This window comes from Strix uralensis, chromosome 25, assembly GCF_047716275.1.
Source record: "Strix uralensis isolate ZFMK-TIS-50842 chromosome 25, bStrUra1, whole genome shotgun sequence".
NCBI classification, from domain to species: Eukaryota; Metazoa; Chordata; class Aves; order Strigiformes; family Strigidae; genus Strix; species Strix uralensis.
This window is the reverse complement of record NC_133996.1, coordinates 6,309,347-6,324,070: the sequence shown is the minus strand read 5'-3', so window position 1 is coordinate 6,324,070 and position 14,724 is coordinate 6,309,347. Positions and strand designations below refer to the sequence as shown.

The 14,724-nt window shown below is 66.8% G+C and overlaps 2 protein-coding genes across 2 annotated transcripts; one reads left to right on the top strand and one right to left on the bottom strand.

The window, feature by feature from the left end:
- The first annotated feature begins 698 nt into the window (after positions 1 to 698).
- Positions 699 to 8,846, top strand: TINAGL1 (tubulointerstitial nephritis antigen like 1). Its single transcript, XM_074894286.1, has 12 exons — positions 699 to 739; positions 1,342 to 1,673; positions 2,453 to 2,516; positions 4,332 to 4,424; positions 4,520 to 4,634; positions 5,556 to 5,679; positions 5,794 to 5,944; positions 6,191 to 6,374; positions 6,663 to 6,708; positions 7,154 to 7,277; positions 7,718 to 7,763; positions 7,920 to 8,846. The coding sequence occupies exons 2-12, from the start codon at positions 1,373 to 1,375 to the stop codon at positions 8,058 to 8,060; spliced, it is 1,389 nt and encodes a 462-aa protein (XP_074750387.1). The 5' UTR covers positions 699 to 739; positions 1,342 to 1,372; the 3' UTR covers positions 8,061 to 8,846.
- Positions 8,847 to 10,466: 1,620 nt separating this feature from the next.
- On the bottom strand, positions 10,467 to 13,985 carry PEF1 (penta-EF-hand domain containing 1). The gene is made up of 5 exons (XM_074894287.1): positions 13,923 to 13,985; positions 13,553 to 13,757; positions 12,867 to 13,022; positions 12,193 to 12,336; positions 10,467 to 11,375 (listed from the first exon to the last, which is right to left on the bottom strand). The coding sequence occupies exons 1-5, from the start codon at positions 13,941 to 13,943 to the stop codon at positions 11,146 to 11,148; spliced, it is 756 nt and encodes a 251-aa protein (XP_074750388.1). The 5' UTR covers positions 13,944 to 13,985; the 3' UTR covers positions 10,467 to 11,145.
- Between the last annotated feature and the right edge of the window lie 739 nt (positions 13,986 to 14,724).

The following is a 14,724-nucleotide window of genomic DNA, read 5'->3' as shown; positions in this document are numbered from 1 at the left end:
ATCTTCGAGGAATCCCTTGGCAGCGGCCAGGAGATGCTCCTCGTGGGCCGGAGACGGGCAGGGATGGGTGTCCAGAGCCCTGCAGCCAGCACTGGGGCTACAGGGGGAACTGGAGCCTGGGGGAGCCAAGACCCCCCCTCCCTGGGTCCTGAGCACCCAGCGGGACACTGGCAGTGGGGACACGGGGCTGGCTCCAGGTGACACCGACTCCGTGCTTGGGGCTGTGACGGGATGTCCCTGTCTTGCTTCCATCCAGCTGCCCACACTGCAGCTGGGGTGTTGGAAAGGGGGGAGCCATGCAGCCCCCAGCCCCCCCCCCCTCCCCACACCCTGCCCCGGGCGGCGGAGGGAACCCTCTGGATGGAGCGGGGGGTGCTGGCACGGCTGCCGGGACCCCCCTCAGTTTGCGAGAGAGGGGAGTAGGAACCGGGGATACCCCCGCGGAGTTGGGAGGGCGGGGGGTGTGTGCCGCCGGGGACCCCGGGCGGGGGGCGTCGGGGCCGCTGTTCTCCCACCCGCCCCGACGGGAGCTCCTACGGGACCCCCGGGCTCGATCCCGGGCTCGACCCCAGCCCCGCTCGGCTCTGCTCCGCCCGGGGAGGGGCAGCGCGGCCCGGCCGGATCGCGGCTGCCCCCGGCGCCTCCCCGTGCCGCCCCCCCCCGGGCCAGGGCGCGGCTATAAGGAGCGGCGGGGCCGGGGGAGGCGCTCGGCGGCGGCGCGGAGCAGCGGGCGCGGCAGGTACGGGGCAGGGGGGGACGGGACGGGACGGGACGGGACGGGACGGGACGGGACGGGAGGGTCGTCGTGCCCCTCGAATTCCCCGGGGGTTCACCGGACCGGCCCCCCCAACCCTCTCCCGGAGTCCCCAGCGCCCACCCCCCACGACCCCGCGGGCTGAGACCTGAGAACTCATCGCACTGCCCGCGACTCGGCGGCGGCGGGGAGCCGGGACTGGGGCCGGGGCTGGGATGGGGACCCGGGCAGCCCCCCCGGGTGACCCTGGGGGTGCCCCATCCCACTGGGGCTTTGCTTTTGGATCAGGGGGTTAAGGTGTGGGTGGGCACGGGGCCCCTCGGCCGCCCGGGGAGCGGGCACCCAGCGGGGAGCCGGGGTTTTGGGGCATCGTGCTGCGGGTCCCCGGAGCCAGGGTGGTCGTAAGGGGACTTAAAATATCTGATGATTTTGAGCGTCCTGGGGGAGGGCGGGGTGGGGGCTTGGTGGGCAGCACACTGGGTGCTGGTCAGGGTGGGCGATCCAGAGGGAGAGGGCTGGCGTAGGGTGCCCTGTGCCCATACGCCCCCCCGGCTGCCCCCCACCCGCTCCCTGCCCTCCCTCTGCAGCAGCTGCAGGTCTGGGGACATCGCCGGTGACATGCGGCTGCTGCGGGCCCTGCTCTGCCTCGGGCTGCTGGCCGAGGCCACCCTGGCTTCCCGGGTGCGCACCCGGCGGGAACTGGCCCCCGGCTTGTACGAGCACGGGGTCTATGACGCCAGCGGGTCCTACTGCCAGCAAGGGGACGTCTGCTGCCACGGCCGCGACGACGGCTGCACCGTGCCCTACCACGACACCCTCTGCTACTGTGACCTCTTCTGCAACCGCACCGTCTCCGACTGCTGCCCTGACTTCTGGGAGTACTGCCTGGGCATCCCGGCCCCCTTCCCCAAAGCCCCAGGTGAGGTGACCCCCCCCTCTGCTTCCCCTAAACCCAGCTGGGTGAGGGTCTGTGGGTGCCAGGGGCCAGCCCTGGGGTGCTCCACGCGCTGCGTGATGCGGCTGGTGCTCCTCAGGGTAATGGGTGCAGCGGGACGCGGCACCCCACGGCCCTGCCCTCGCTGCAGAGCCGCTGCGGAGCGGCGGAAACTTGTACAAAGTGGCCAGGCTGGGGTTGGACTCCCAAAAATGGGGCTGGGAGCCACCCGTGGCCCAGCAGCCCGTCCCCTGTGCCTCCCCACGGGTACCTGTGGGGCAAAGCAAGGGCACGGGGGGACTCCATCCCGGCTTCCTCGGTCATGTCTGGGGCAAGCGGATGCTGGCCCTGGCTTAACCCGCCTGGCAGCTGGGGCGGGCAGGGCAGACGGGGGCGAGAGGGGGGCACGGGCAGCCCCCGCCACGCAGCACAAGGCTCTCTAAGAAGTCCCTGCAGAGCGGAGCCAGCTCCCGGGTACAAGTGGCCCCTTTATCCCTGTCCCGCCGGGCTGTGCAGGCGAGGCTGGCTCTGCTCCGCAGCCCCACGGTTAACCCTCCCCGCGCTGGGCCAGCCCCGCTCCCACCCTGCACCGTGGGGCATGAGCTGGTCCCCAGCACAGGTCTGGAGGTGCCGAGATGCCGCCAGGCTTTAAGGACTGCGCTTATTTTCCCCTCAATATTTCCCCCCCCCGGAGCTATGGGGGTGCTGGCAGGACCCCCGATGCAGCCGGGTGCTCACGGGGGTTCTTCCCCTCTCCCATCCAGGTTGTGCCCGCGCTGGCCGCCGCTACCCCACCGGAGCCACGTACCGGGAGAACTGCAACCTGTGGTGAGTGCCTCGCCGCATCCCGGTGCCATGCGGGAACCGCCGGCACGCTGCCCGCCTGGAGAAAAGGCATCACGGGGCCTGCGAGCACCGGGGCTGCCCGCAACCAGCTCGGCGGGAGCACAGGGCCCGAGCTGGGTGGCGGGAGCCAGTGCCAAATGCCTTTGCTCTGGCATATTCAGAGCGGAGAGCCCGGGGGCCTTGAGCCGCTCCCAAGTTTCGGCGCATGCCTTTGTGGGAGCCGCTCGCTCTGCCGGGTTAGCGCGCGGCCGGGCTGCCGACACGGGCTCGGCGTTGCCGGGGTTTTTTGTGGCCACGCTAGTCCAAGCCCAGCTTGCCCGATCCTGACAGGGCACGTCTGCAGCTGGCAGCCGTGGCGGCTCCATGCCAGGCGGCCCGAGTCTGGCCCCGCCGCCGGCTTTGGGTGCGAGCAGCCCGTCTGTGCCGCGCGCCAGGAGCTCGCTGTTTGCATTAGCGAGCAGCGCGGGGTTTATCTGGAAACGGCTGCGGTGGTATTAATGGCATCCTGGAGGTGGGGGATGAGGGAACCTGCGGGCACAGATCTGCCCGTAGACAAGGAGCAAACGCGGCAGGGCTGGCTGCCTCGCAGCGATGCGGCAGATAAGGGAAATCAAAAGCTCCGTCTGGGGCGTGTGCAAGGGCATGAGCACGCGTGTGTGCATGCGTGTGCAGGCATGTGAGCTGGAGGTGAAACGCCAGCCTGAGCCCTCCCCGAAGCCCCGATGCCGCCCAGAATTTCTCCAGGACCATGGCACGGGGGAAGGTCGAGGTCCCCGAGCTGCGTACTTGGAGGAGTGATCCCCGCTGCTGGGAAAACGTCCCCTTTTCCCAACAGCGCGGGCCCTCGGGGCCGAGGCTCCTCTGCCAAAACCCTCGTCCCCCCCCTCCTCGGCCCCTGGAGAGCCGCAATTTCTGCAGCACTTCACCCCAGACCTTGTCCCTGCGCGACACCCGTGGGGGCTGGGGGGTTGGCAAGGGACAGGTGGAATGACTGGATGGAGCAGAGGGGGCTGCTGCGGGCACCCCCCAGAGGTGCCCCCGTGGGAGTCCCCCGGGAGGTGACAGCCAGCCGCGGGGTCCCCAGCACAGCACCGGGTGCACTCGGGGCTGGGGAGGGGGCAAGTGCCAGGGGGTGCAGGTGCCACTGGCAGGATGGGGCCCGGCTGGCGGGACACGACTTCGGCCTTGCAGGGCTCCTTAAAAGGGAAGACTGTGGCGGGAGCTCGGCCGGCAGGAGGGAGCATGCCGAGCATTGCTGGCTGGGCGGGGGGAGCACAGCCCAGGGCTCCCCAGGGGCACCCAGACCCAGCACAAACACCCCCCCCCACCACCACCACCCCATGCCCCGGGTCTCAGCTCTCGGCTAACCCGGCCAGAGCGGCTTGTCCTGGTGGGGCGGACACACACAGCCAGCCCCCAATCCCCTCCCCGGGCTGGCGTCCAAGCCCTGCTCTGATGTCTGCAGGCCTGGCTGCTTTTCAGCTGGTTTTCTGTCCCATGCTCTGTCTGCCCTCCGGACTCCTGCAGAGGGGACCGGGACTGGTGGAGGGGGGGACACACACAGCCCCCAGGGCCATGCAGCGGGTTGCCCGCCGGCTCCTGGCCCAGCATCACCCCATCCAGGGGTGCTGAGCTGCGGTGCGACCCCCAGACCCTGGTGCAGAAGCAGCCCCAGCTCACCACAGCAGCGGGTCCCCGGTTTGGGAGGGGCAGCACCCACCCGGGGTCTCCCCGGCCAGCCCAGGGTCACTGTCCCTCCCCAGCTGACTGTCCCCTCCGGTGCTGTCCCCTCCGCAGCACCTGCGGCCCCAGCGGGACGTGGCAGTGCGAGGACCACGCCTGCTTGATGGACGGGGAGCTGATCGATGCCATCAACAGGGGCAATTACGGGTAAGGACCAGGCACGGGGAGGATGGGGAAGGGACCCTTCACCCCCTCGGTGCTTTTCGGGGCACCCCTGACCCCTGCCCCCTCCTCCCACACAGCTGGAGAGCCGCCAACTACAGCCAGTTTTGGGGCATGACGCTGGAGGACGGGGTCCGGTACCGCCTGGGCACCTTCCGACCCTCTCCCACCGTCATGAACATGAACGAGATGCACGTGAGTCGCCACGGCCGCGAGGGGAAACTGAGGCACGGCGAGGGTGAACCCTGCCTGTCCCACGGCTTGGCCCAATGCTTCACCATCCCCTCGGCTGGTGATGTCCCCGCAGTGTCCCCGGCCCTGGGAAGGGGCTCTGCAGCCAGGGGGGAGGCAGGGAAGGGGCCGTGCCGGGTGGATGCCACGGACAGCCCTTGTGTTTGGAGACAGCAGCTCAGCAAATTCCCCCTGACAATCCCCGGCTGCCAGTGTTGTTTTTTCCCCCCTCTCCTCCGTGCCGGTTTCCCATCGGAAAGCCGGCCCCACAGCTGCTGAGTCGGCAGAGCTGGCTGCGCCAGCGCTTTGCGAGAGGGGTGCCTCCACCTGCCCCCGGACTGCACCCAAACCCCCCCCTGCTTTGGGGTGGGCAGCGGCCAGGGGTCCCATGGGTGCTGGCAGGGAGCTTGCGGCGCGCGGTGCACGCCCAGCGCCGTGGCCTTGACTCCCGGCGAGGTTTAATTTTAGAGGCGCTTCCTGTGCTGGGTGTTGTGGCCTCGTCCTCCCCAGGAAGGCTGAACTGTGCACGGCTGCAGTGGGGGCACCGTCGTCCCCCCCCAAAGTGGAAAGGCTGGGCAAGAGCTGGCCGGAGGCCACAATGAGGGTCTCAAGACACCCAGGGCCGTGCACTTGGGGTCCACGACTGGACCCTTGGTGCTCTTGTTGCATAAGGAGCCGCTGGGGCTGAGGAGCCCAAATTTAGGGCAAGTTGAGGGATCCGGCTCCTCTGGGAGAAGGGGGCACCCGAATCCTGGTCACGCTCAGCCAGGGGTATGGGCATCCCCGACCTGGGGGGGCCCTGCAGTGGGAGCTGCTGGGGATGAGCTGCTGCAAGGTGGGGGGGAAGGAGGTGGGGGGTCCCTGAGCCCCCCTCTGCCTCCACAGATGAACATGGACTCCAATGAGGTGCTGCCCCGCCACTTCGACGCAGCCACAAAGTGGCCCGGGATGATCCACGAGCCCCTGGACCAGGGCAACTGCGCCGGTTCCTGGGCCTTCTCCACGGCGGGTGAGAGGGGATGGGGCGGGAGGGGGTGACTGGTGGGGACAGGGACTAAACCTGCTGCCATGGGGCTGGGGGTGTGGGGCAGGACCCGCTCCCTGACCCCCTGCTTGCTCCCAGCTGTCGCCTCGGACCGCATCTCCATCCACTCCATGGGGCACATGACACCCGCCCTGTCACCCCAAAACCTCCTGTCCTGTGACACCCGCAACCAGAGGGGCTGCAGCGGGGGCCGGCTGGACGGCGCCTGGTGGTACCTCCGCAGGCGAGGGTGAGTGGGGACGTTTGGGATAGGATGGGAGGGACAGAGGCTGCTCCGCTGCTGGGGTGGGATAAGGGGGAGAGCTCGGGGTGCCCCGTGCACATCCTGTCCCCAGGGCTGTCGCTTGGGCAGGCGGGGACTGAGGGCTGCTAGCCCAGGTGGGATGGCGAGTGGGGTTTGGGGATGGCAATCGGGGTGGGGATGGACCCGTGTGGGTGGTTCTGCCCCTCCTCATGTCCTTGTCCCCCGGCTCAGGGTGGTGACGGACGAGTGCTACCCCTTCACTAGCCAAGAGAGCCAGCCGGCAGCCCAGCCCTGCATGATGCACAGCCGCTCCACAGGCCGGGGCAAGCGGCAGGCGACGGCCCGTTGCCCCAACCCCCAGACCCGCGCCAACGAGATCTACCAGTCCACCCCTGCCTACCGCCTCTCCTCCAGCGTGAGTGCCCCTGGGCCAGGGCCGGGCAGCGCTGGGCCACTGGCGTGGGCGAAGCAGGAGCCGTTTGGCGTGGGGAGCAGGAAGGGGCTTGGCTCGGGGTGGTTTGCTTGGGAAAGCCAAGTTGGGAGAGGAAGCCGGGAAAAACCCACTGCAGAGCCCCTGGGGGAGCTGCTCCTCCACCCAGCATCTCCCCAACACCCCAAAACAGCCTCTACCTGCATCCCCGGGGGGTGGGGAGGGCAGTGCCGGGGGTCCCAGCCCCGGTACCACCCAGTTCTGTGCTTGCAGGAGAAGGAGATCATGAAGGAGCTGCTGGAGAACGGCCCCGTGCAAGGTAGGGAGCGGCGTGGGCACCCCATCCTCGCAGCCCAAAGCTGGGCGCTGCAGTGGCCAGGGGAGGGCGGGACGAGGCAGGTGGGGGGCCAGGACCCCCCACCTCGGCTGCTCTCCCCGGTTAATATTTAGCCACATGCCCAGGCAGGGCCGTGCTCTCGCCGGCCCCAGGGTGCCCGTCACGCTGCCCACACCAGCGAGCACTTGTTGCTCATTAACTCCGGAGATTTAATCTTGGCAGTTGGTTTTGTTTTACTTTATTTTTTTTATTTTAATCCTCCTCTGAATCTTGTCACATCACCCGGGGGAGGATCCGGCCTGCTGCATTCCCTCCTCCCGGGCGATGCCCCGTGTGCCCCTGTGCCCATATCCTCCACGCTGAGGGACGCGGGGCCCCGGGAGCTCAGCACCCCGGTGTCCCCAGACCCTCTCCCCGCTGCCCGCAGCCATCCTGGAGGTGCACGAGGATTTCTTCATGTACAAGAGCGGGATCTATCGACACACGCCGGTGGCCGAGGGGAAGGGGCCGAAGCACCAGAGACACGGGACCCACTCGGTCAAAATCACTGGGTAGGTGGGGCGTGGGGGGCTTGGGGGGGCGTGGGGGGAGCCGCGCTCTGGGTGGGAGAAGCATCCTCTTCAGGGGAGAAAGGTGTCCCCTTCCTTGGGGAGGGAAGGAGGGCGCAGGAAGCCCTGCAAGGGGGTTCTTGTTCCAGCGCTGTGGCCACAAGTGACACGAGTGCGCAGCGCTCAGCCCCCCACGGCGGGAGGCGGGTTGGAGATGCAGAGCCCGAGGAGGGGAGCGGGGCCGGCTGCCCTGTGCCGGCGGCTTCCTTCCTCCTCCCCAGGGCTAAATATACCTGCCTGTGTTTTGGGAACGGACGTAAATAGCTCGGCCTGACCCTCAGGGAGGTGCCGGGGCCAGGAAATGAAGGGGGGTCAACACAGCACCCCACTATCCTGGTTCCCCAGGACCCCCCCCTACTCACAGCCCTGCCCTTCCAATGCAGGTGGGGAGAGGAGCAGCTGCCTGATGGCCAGATCCAAAAGTACTGGGTGAGTGTTGGCGGGTGTCACGAGTTCGCTGGGGCTCAGTCATTGGGGTGGGGGGGTGCAGGAGCTGCTTTCCCATGCCCAGATGGGGTCCAACTTGGGGACTGAGGGGTGGGGGGGTGGAATTTGGCTGAGCTGTGTCCTGTGTCCCCTCCGCAGACCGCGGCCAACTCCTGGGGCACAGCGTGGGGCGAGGGCGGCCATTTCCGCATCGCCCGCGGCGTCAACGAGTGTGAGGTGGAGACCTTCGTGGTGGGCGTCTGGGGCCGTGTCAGCATGGAGGACGTGCCCCACAAGTGACCCCCCCCCCCAGCCCCACATCCCCTCCATCCTCTCCTGGGGGCACCTATGGGGTAGGACACCCCCCTGCCTCTTCCCTGCGCAGCTGGGCAGGGGGATGGGACTGTCCCCTGGGCCCCCCGTCCCCAGGGGCTGCGTGTCCCCGCTGTGCTGACGCGGCGGCTGGGTGCAGTGGTGCGTGTGGCTTTTGGGGGGGGGGTGCTCCGGGGTAGGGGGGGGGTGCTGCTCCTGCGTCCTGTGGGATTTACCCACTAATCCCCCCGCCCCGGGCTCGACTGGGCTTTGGTGGCAGCCGGGGGGTCTTCAAAGGCAGCCGCCCCCCGCCCTGGCTGGCGGCTTCACCATCCTCCTCCCGCTGCAGTGGGACCCCCCTGAGGCTCCTGCACCCCTATATCTGCGCGGCCCCCCCCCCCCCCCCCCCAGCTCCCCCCGCCCTGGGCACCCCTGGAGCTGGGGGATTAAAATAACCCAGTGGTGTCCAGAGCGGGGGTTCACCTGTGTCCCCAAAGCTGGGGGTCAGGATGGGGTCCCCACCGTCCCCCCCTGTCCCCGTCCCTATGGTGCTATGGCCCCTGCCCCCCCCTTGGGGACTGGGGGGGGGGGGGGGCTCAGCCCTACGGTGCCCCTGTCCCAGTGGGGCCACAATTGGGGACCACGCAGCAGCACAGCCCCGGGCCCCCCCTGTCCCTTTCCACCCCCCACCCCCCCCCCCGGGGCTGTACTTTTAAGATTTTTTTGTATTTATTTTGCTTTTTATTATTTGTAAATAAACTTTTTGAAGCCTCAGTACCAGGGGGGTCTTCTCCTTCCCCAACCCCACTCAGGGTGGGGGGGGGGGGTTGGCCCTGCTGCCCCTTGTCTGTGCTGTCCCTGGGGAGGGGACCCAGCTGTGGCCCCCGGAAGGGCTGCGGGGTGAGATAAGGCCCCGCTCATTGTGCACCTTCCGGCCCCGCTGGCTCCCGGTGACCGTGGCCAGCGGCCAGCGCTGGACCAGCCACAGGCATGTGCAGCCACACGGGCCACCACAGCTGCCACTGTGGCTACGAGTGACACTGCAGCCACCCCACAGCCAGGAGTGCCACCATGGCCACCCCACAGCCAGGAGTGCCACCGTGGCCAGGAATGCCACCACGGTTGCCCCATGGCTCCGAGTGCCACCATGGCCCCCCTGGCCACCACAGTTGCCCCATGGCTGGGAGCGCCACCCAGCGGGCTCACGGGACGGGTGGGGAAGCTGAGCAGGCCGGTGGTGTGTGTGCGGTGATGTTGCTTTTTAAAAATTTATTTATTCTTTGCGTTTCCTCTCCTTTTCTTTTGCCCCCCCCTGCCCCGGGGCGGGCACGGGCAGGGTGGAGTGGGGCGCCACCTGGTGGAGCCAGCCTGCACCTGCGCGCTGGGTGACAACCGGCACCATGACAGTGACAGCGAGAGCTCCTGTGCGGGTGACAGCGTCAGGGCAGGAGGGTGACAGCCCGCAGAGAGAGTGACAGCCCACAGAGACAGTGATAGCCACCGTGTGGGTGACAGCGTGGGGCCAGGAGGGATGACAGCCCGCAAACAGTGACAGTGACAGCCACCGTGCGGGTGACAGTGTCAGGGCAGGAGGGTGACAGCCCACACAGGCAGCGACAGCCACTGCGTGGGTGACAGGGTGGGGTCAGAAGGGGTGACAGCCCGCAGACAGCGACAGTGACAGCCACTGTGTGATGACAGTGTGAGTTCAGGAGGGGTGACAGCCTATACAGACAGTGACAGCCACTGTGTGGATGACAGTGTGAGTTCAGGAGGGGTGACAGCCTGCACAGACAGTGACAGCCACTGCACGGGTGACAGCGTCAGGGCAGGAGGGTGACAGCCCACACAGGCAGCGACAGCCACTGCGTGGGTGACAGGGTGGGGTCAGGAGGGGTGACAGCCCACAGACAGTGACAGCAACAGCCACTGTGCAGGTGACAGGAGGGGGGGGCAGCCCCCACTGCCTCTGCTTTGAGCCTCCCTCAGGCTGGGCCGAGAAGCCGCTGGGAAACATCACTGGAACCATCAGCGGGGCGCAGGAACACGAGCATCCGATACGTGAATCACGAGCCGCTTTCCTAAAAATTCCTTTAGAGTAGCAACGAGTCTCAAAAAGCATCTCTCAGCGTTCTCATCAGGGCCAATTAAAGGATAATCACCCGGCCATGGTTTGGAAACCTTCACCTGTACCTCAGCAGGAGGCCCCAGCACCTTCTTTTCTGCAAGTTGACAAGAAATGTGGAAGAATTAACTTCAGGAAAGCAGCTGGGAGCAGCGCCCAGGGGCCGTGTCCCCTCCCTGCACCCAGAGCTGCCACTGGCCCCGCGGGGGGTGGAACACGGGGCAGGGCAGCGTCCTCGTGAGCCGCTCAGCAAACACAAACCACTCAGCGACCAGTGCACGTTGCCTTTTATTCAAAAGCTGTAAAAATAAGCTCTAAACCGTTTTGGAGTTTGGCTTGGGCAGATGAATCAAAACAGATGTTGGCAACAATTTGGGGGGGGGGTCGATGATCCTGTGTGTGACGGCAGCAACGTCCAGCAGCCCGGAGAGAAACGGGGCTCAGAGCCCCCGGAAAGCCGAGGTGCTCCCGGCAAGGAAGGGCCGTCGGTGACACAAGGACAAGCTCTGCCACCATTTGTGCCCTTCCTGCTGCTTTTTAAACAAAGGAGAGTCCCCAAAAGCACGCCGAGACAGGGACGTTCCACCGCAGACGTGCCGCCACGCAGAGGGACAGCGTGGAGGGGGGGTTTAAGCACATTTTTGTGTCTGGCAAAGGAAAAATCTAAGCGCTCCCGGGGCGACGTGGCACAGGTTACTGGTTTGGCTGCCCCACTCTGCGGCACAGCCCCAGAACCGGGCTCCAGTTTGGCGTAGAGGCACCCACTGCCACCGAGCAGGGATGAGGGATCGAAGTCAGGAGGGTCCCAGGGCTCCTTGGGTGGAGCAGGCTGGAAAACCGGCCCGGAGGAAGCAGCTCGCTCTTTGGGGGGGCTCAGCCACAGCCCAGCGTTGAGGATGAGGATGGCTGCTGCTCCCGGAGAGCCCCCCGGCCGGTTCGCAGCCCTCGTCACATCATGCGAGTCACGACCATGGTGAGGAAGTCCTCGTAGCTGAGCCGCACGTTGCCCACCAGCCCCGTGTCCTTCTCGCGGAAGGCGTCGGTCGTGCTCTGCAGCTGCATGCAGATCTGGATGAAGCGGTCGAGCTGGATGCTGGGGTTGGAGGATCGTGGGGCGTAGCGGGCCAGCAGCAGCTGGCTAAACTGGGGGCTCAGGTTATAGCCCATCTGGGAGAAAGCTGGGAGGCAAGAAACACTCGGATTAAACCTTCCTGAGAGGAGGGAGAGCAACTGTGCCCTCCGTCCTGTGTGCTCCACGGTGTTCACTTCCAACAATGGGTTTCTTGACCCAAGGAACAAGCGCCAGGACAAGAAGGAATGGCCTCAAGCTGCGCCAGGGCAGGGTCAGACTGGCTCTTAGGAAGGATTTCTTTGCAGAAGGGGTTGTTGGGCGTTGGAATGGGCTGCCCAGGGCAGGGGGGGAGTCCCCATCCCTGGAGGGGTTGAAGAGTCGGGTTGACCCAGCGCTGAGGGATCTGGTGGAGTTGGGAACGGTCAGGGGGAGGTTCATGGTGGGACTGGAGGAGCTTCAAGGGCTTTTCCAACCGAGATGATTCTGGGATTCTGTGACGGGTGTGCTTGGGCAGGGCTCTCCAGAGAGAGGAACCAAACCAAGGCAGGAATTCCAAACATTTTTCCCCTCCATCAGACACACACACACCCAAGAGCTCCTCCCAGAAAACAGGCTTTAGCCACATGCCATTTGGGACGGGGTGGGGGGGGCATTTTGGGTTTCCTTCAGGAAGGAAGTTCATGCCACAGCCCTGCTGCAGCTCCTCCTCTCCTGCCCCACAGGAAGGCTCAGCGCCAGCTCTGCCACGGCCGGTTTAGCCAGCCTGGTGTGTCCCAGGGAGCTCACAGACACCCAGCCCTGCTGCAGGGATGGTGCCAGGACGAGTCACCAGGCCAGGCTGGAAATAAACACCAAGCAGAGCCAGACAGCAGTCCCCGGGGAGCTCGGTAAGGGCCAGGTTGGTGTCTCTGCCCCTCACCCACCTTGCTGGAGCTCGTTGAAGCTGATGGAGCCTGACTGGTCCCTGTCGTACTGCTGGAAGAGGTTCTTCCACTGCTGGATGAAGCGCAGCAAGGCTGAGAAGCCGTACACGTCTATGCGTCCTGACCTGGTCTTATCGAACATGTCTGGGGAAGAAGGAACAAAGAGCAGGAGCAGGGCAGTGACACACTGCAGAAACTCCCAGAGCGCTCAGGATCTGTGCCACGGCTTCCCGCTCTGGCCCCAAAAGCCCTCCCTCAGCAGGACTGCGATCAGCCAGGCCCACCCAATCCGTAAGAGGCTGGGAGGAAACGGCACCAAAACTCGATGCCAGGGCAAGCAGGGGAATGGGGTGACTCTCCTCACTCCTGGAGCTCTCCCTCCCTTTCCTCCCCACTCTCTGGGAGCAGGGGCTCGCTCGGCCTCCCGCAGAGCTCTGTTCCTTTTCCCAAGCAGCATTTTGGGCCCCTGACTCGTGTCCTCCACCAAAAGGGTGCTCGGAGCTGCTCGGTTTGCCCAGCTCTCACTCCAGAGAGCACTCACAGGCCAGCTGCTCAGGTAACGATGCCCAGGTAACAGGGGAGCACAGGCTGGGCTGGGCTTCACCCCGACAGAGGCTCGTCTCAAACAGATCAGAATAAAAAGCAGCAGGAGAGCAAGGAGAGCCCAGACTCACTTATCATCAGCAGGCAGGTCTCATCGTTGAACGTCGACCAGTTGGAGTTGACCAGCGCCTGCTTCAGCTCCTTCACGGAGATGTACCCGCTGCGATCGGCATCGACCGCCTGGAACCAGGAGAAGGCCTCCGGGTCCACACCGGGGGGGGCATTACCTGCGCGGGGAAAGCCCATCAGCGGCTCCCACCTCCCCTCAGGGAGGCCGCTGGCAGGTCCATCCCCGGGGATGGCTCACAGAGAACCAGCCAACACCCAGGGGTGTCAGCACTTCTGCGCCGAGCAGCTTTTTACAGCTGTGGATCCCGGGAAAAGAGGTTGGCAAGGCCCGAGGCTTGGCACGTGGCGTCTGGCGGCGGGGAAAGGGCAGTAAATCAGACCCCTCACTGCCGCCCCATCAACTCGGCAGTGCCGGGAGATGGACGCGCGGCTCTAAAGTTTTACTGCCGATGCTCAGGGCCGCGGCCTCTTCGGCGCTTCCCTGCGCAGGGTTTTAAAAAAATAAACTGGGACCTTGCGGGCGTATTCACCCGCGGAACTCAGCTGAGAAGGGCGAGGGGCGCCGGGCCACCCCCTCCCGGCACGGAGCGGGACTGGGCTGGGGGACACCCACCCCCTGAGCCCGCACCTTTGTCCCGGGGCCACGCGGGGAGCGGGAGGGACCCCTCGGACCCGCGGCCCCACTCACCTCCGGGAGCCGCCCCGCCGTAGGGCCCGGGCTGGGGGCCGCCGTAGGGGCCGCTGCCAGGTTGTCCGTAGGGCCCTCCGGGCGCGGCGCCGCCTCCGTAGGGACCCCCGGGCGGGGGCTGGCCGTAGGGAGCCCCGCCGTAGGGAGCCCCGGAGTAGGGGCCGGCCGGGGCCGCGCCGGGGGCCTGTCCTGCGCCGGGGAAGCCCTGGGGAGGGGGCAGAGCCCGGTGTGCGGCCGGACCCGGCTCCCGCGCCGCCCCGCGCCGCCCCCCTCACGCCCCTCACCCCGGCCTCCGGTCCCCCGGCCTCTGGTCCCCCGGCCCGCCCCCGCCACTGCCCCCGGCCCGGCCCCGGCCCCGCCGCGGCCCCACCTGCCCCGGATACGCCGCCATGATACCGCTACCGGCCCCTGCTGCCTCAATGACGTCACGGTAGGCGCGCGCTTCCATTGGCTGCGGCGCGCCGTCGCGCAGAGGACACGCCCCCTCCGGGGTCAGAGGGGCGGGGCGAGAGGGAGCGGGAAGGGGGCGAGGCCGGAGCGGGCTTAAAGCGGCAACGACCCCTGAGCGGGGGTGGGGTCCACCGAGCGCCCGCAGGGTGCCCTCCTGGAGCAAGGTCGGGATCTACCCGGGATCAGGGCTGGGATCTCTCTGGGATCACAGCTGGGATCTCCTGGGTCAGGGCTGGGATCTCTCCAGGATCAGGGCTCGGATCTCCCCTGGGATCAGGGCTGGGATCTCTCTGGGATCAGGGCTGGGATCTCCTGGGATCGGGGCTGGGATCTCCTGGGATCAGGGCTGGGATCCCTCCGGGATCAGGGCTGGGATCTCCTGGGATCAGGGCTGGGATCGCCCCTGGGATCAGGGCTGGGATCTCCTGGGATCGGGGCTGGGATCTCTCCAGGATCAGGGCTGGGATCTCTGGGGATCAGGGCTGGGATCTCCCCGGGATCAGGGCTGGCATCTCCCTGCGATCAGGGCTGGGATCGCCCCTGGGATCAGGGCTGGGATCTCTCTGGGATCAGGGCTGGGATCTCTCCAGGATCAGGGCTGGGATCCCTCCGGGATCAGGGCTGGGATCTCTCCAGGATCAGGGCTGGGATCTCCTGGGATCAGGGCTGGGATCTCTCCAGGATCAGGGCTGGGATCTCCCCAGGATCCCCCCCTACCAGGC

What these genes read in the sequence shown, in the direction of transcription:
- PEF1 (XM_074894287.1), bottom strand. Translation starts at nt 13,943, where the DNA reads ATGGCGGCGTATCCGGGGCAG. An exon ending in TGGCGGCGTATCCGGGGCAG is followed by an intron (nt 13,758 to 13,922) that starts GTGGGGCCGCGG and finishes CCCCCTCCCCAG; the next exon opens with GGCTTCCCCGGCGCAGGACA. An exon ending in CGGCGGGGCGGCTCCCGGAG is followed by an intron (nt 13,023 to 13,552) that starts GTGAGTGGGGCC and finishes TTCCCCGCGCAG; the next exon opens with GTAATGCCCCCCCCGGTGTG.
- TINAGL1 (XM_074894286.1), top strand. Translation starts at nt 1,373, where the DNA reads ATGCGGCTGCTGCGGGCCCTGCTCTGCCTCGGGCTGCTGGCCGAGGCC. An exon ending in CGGGAGAACTGCAACCTGTG is followed by an intron (nt 2,517 to 4,331) that starts GTGAGTGCCTCG and finishes TCCCCTCCGCAG; the next exon opens with CACCTGCGGCCCCAGCGGGA. An exon ending in ATCAACAGGGGCAATTACGG is followed by an intron (nt 4,425 to 4,519) that starts GTAAGGACCAGG and finishes CCTCCCACACAG; the next exon opens with CTGGAGAGCCGCCAACTACA.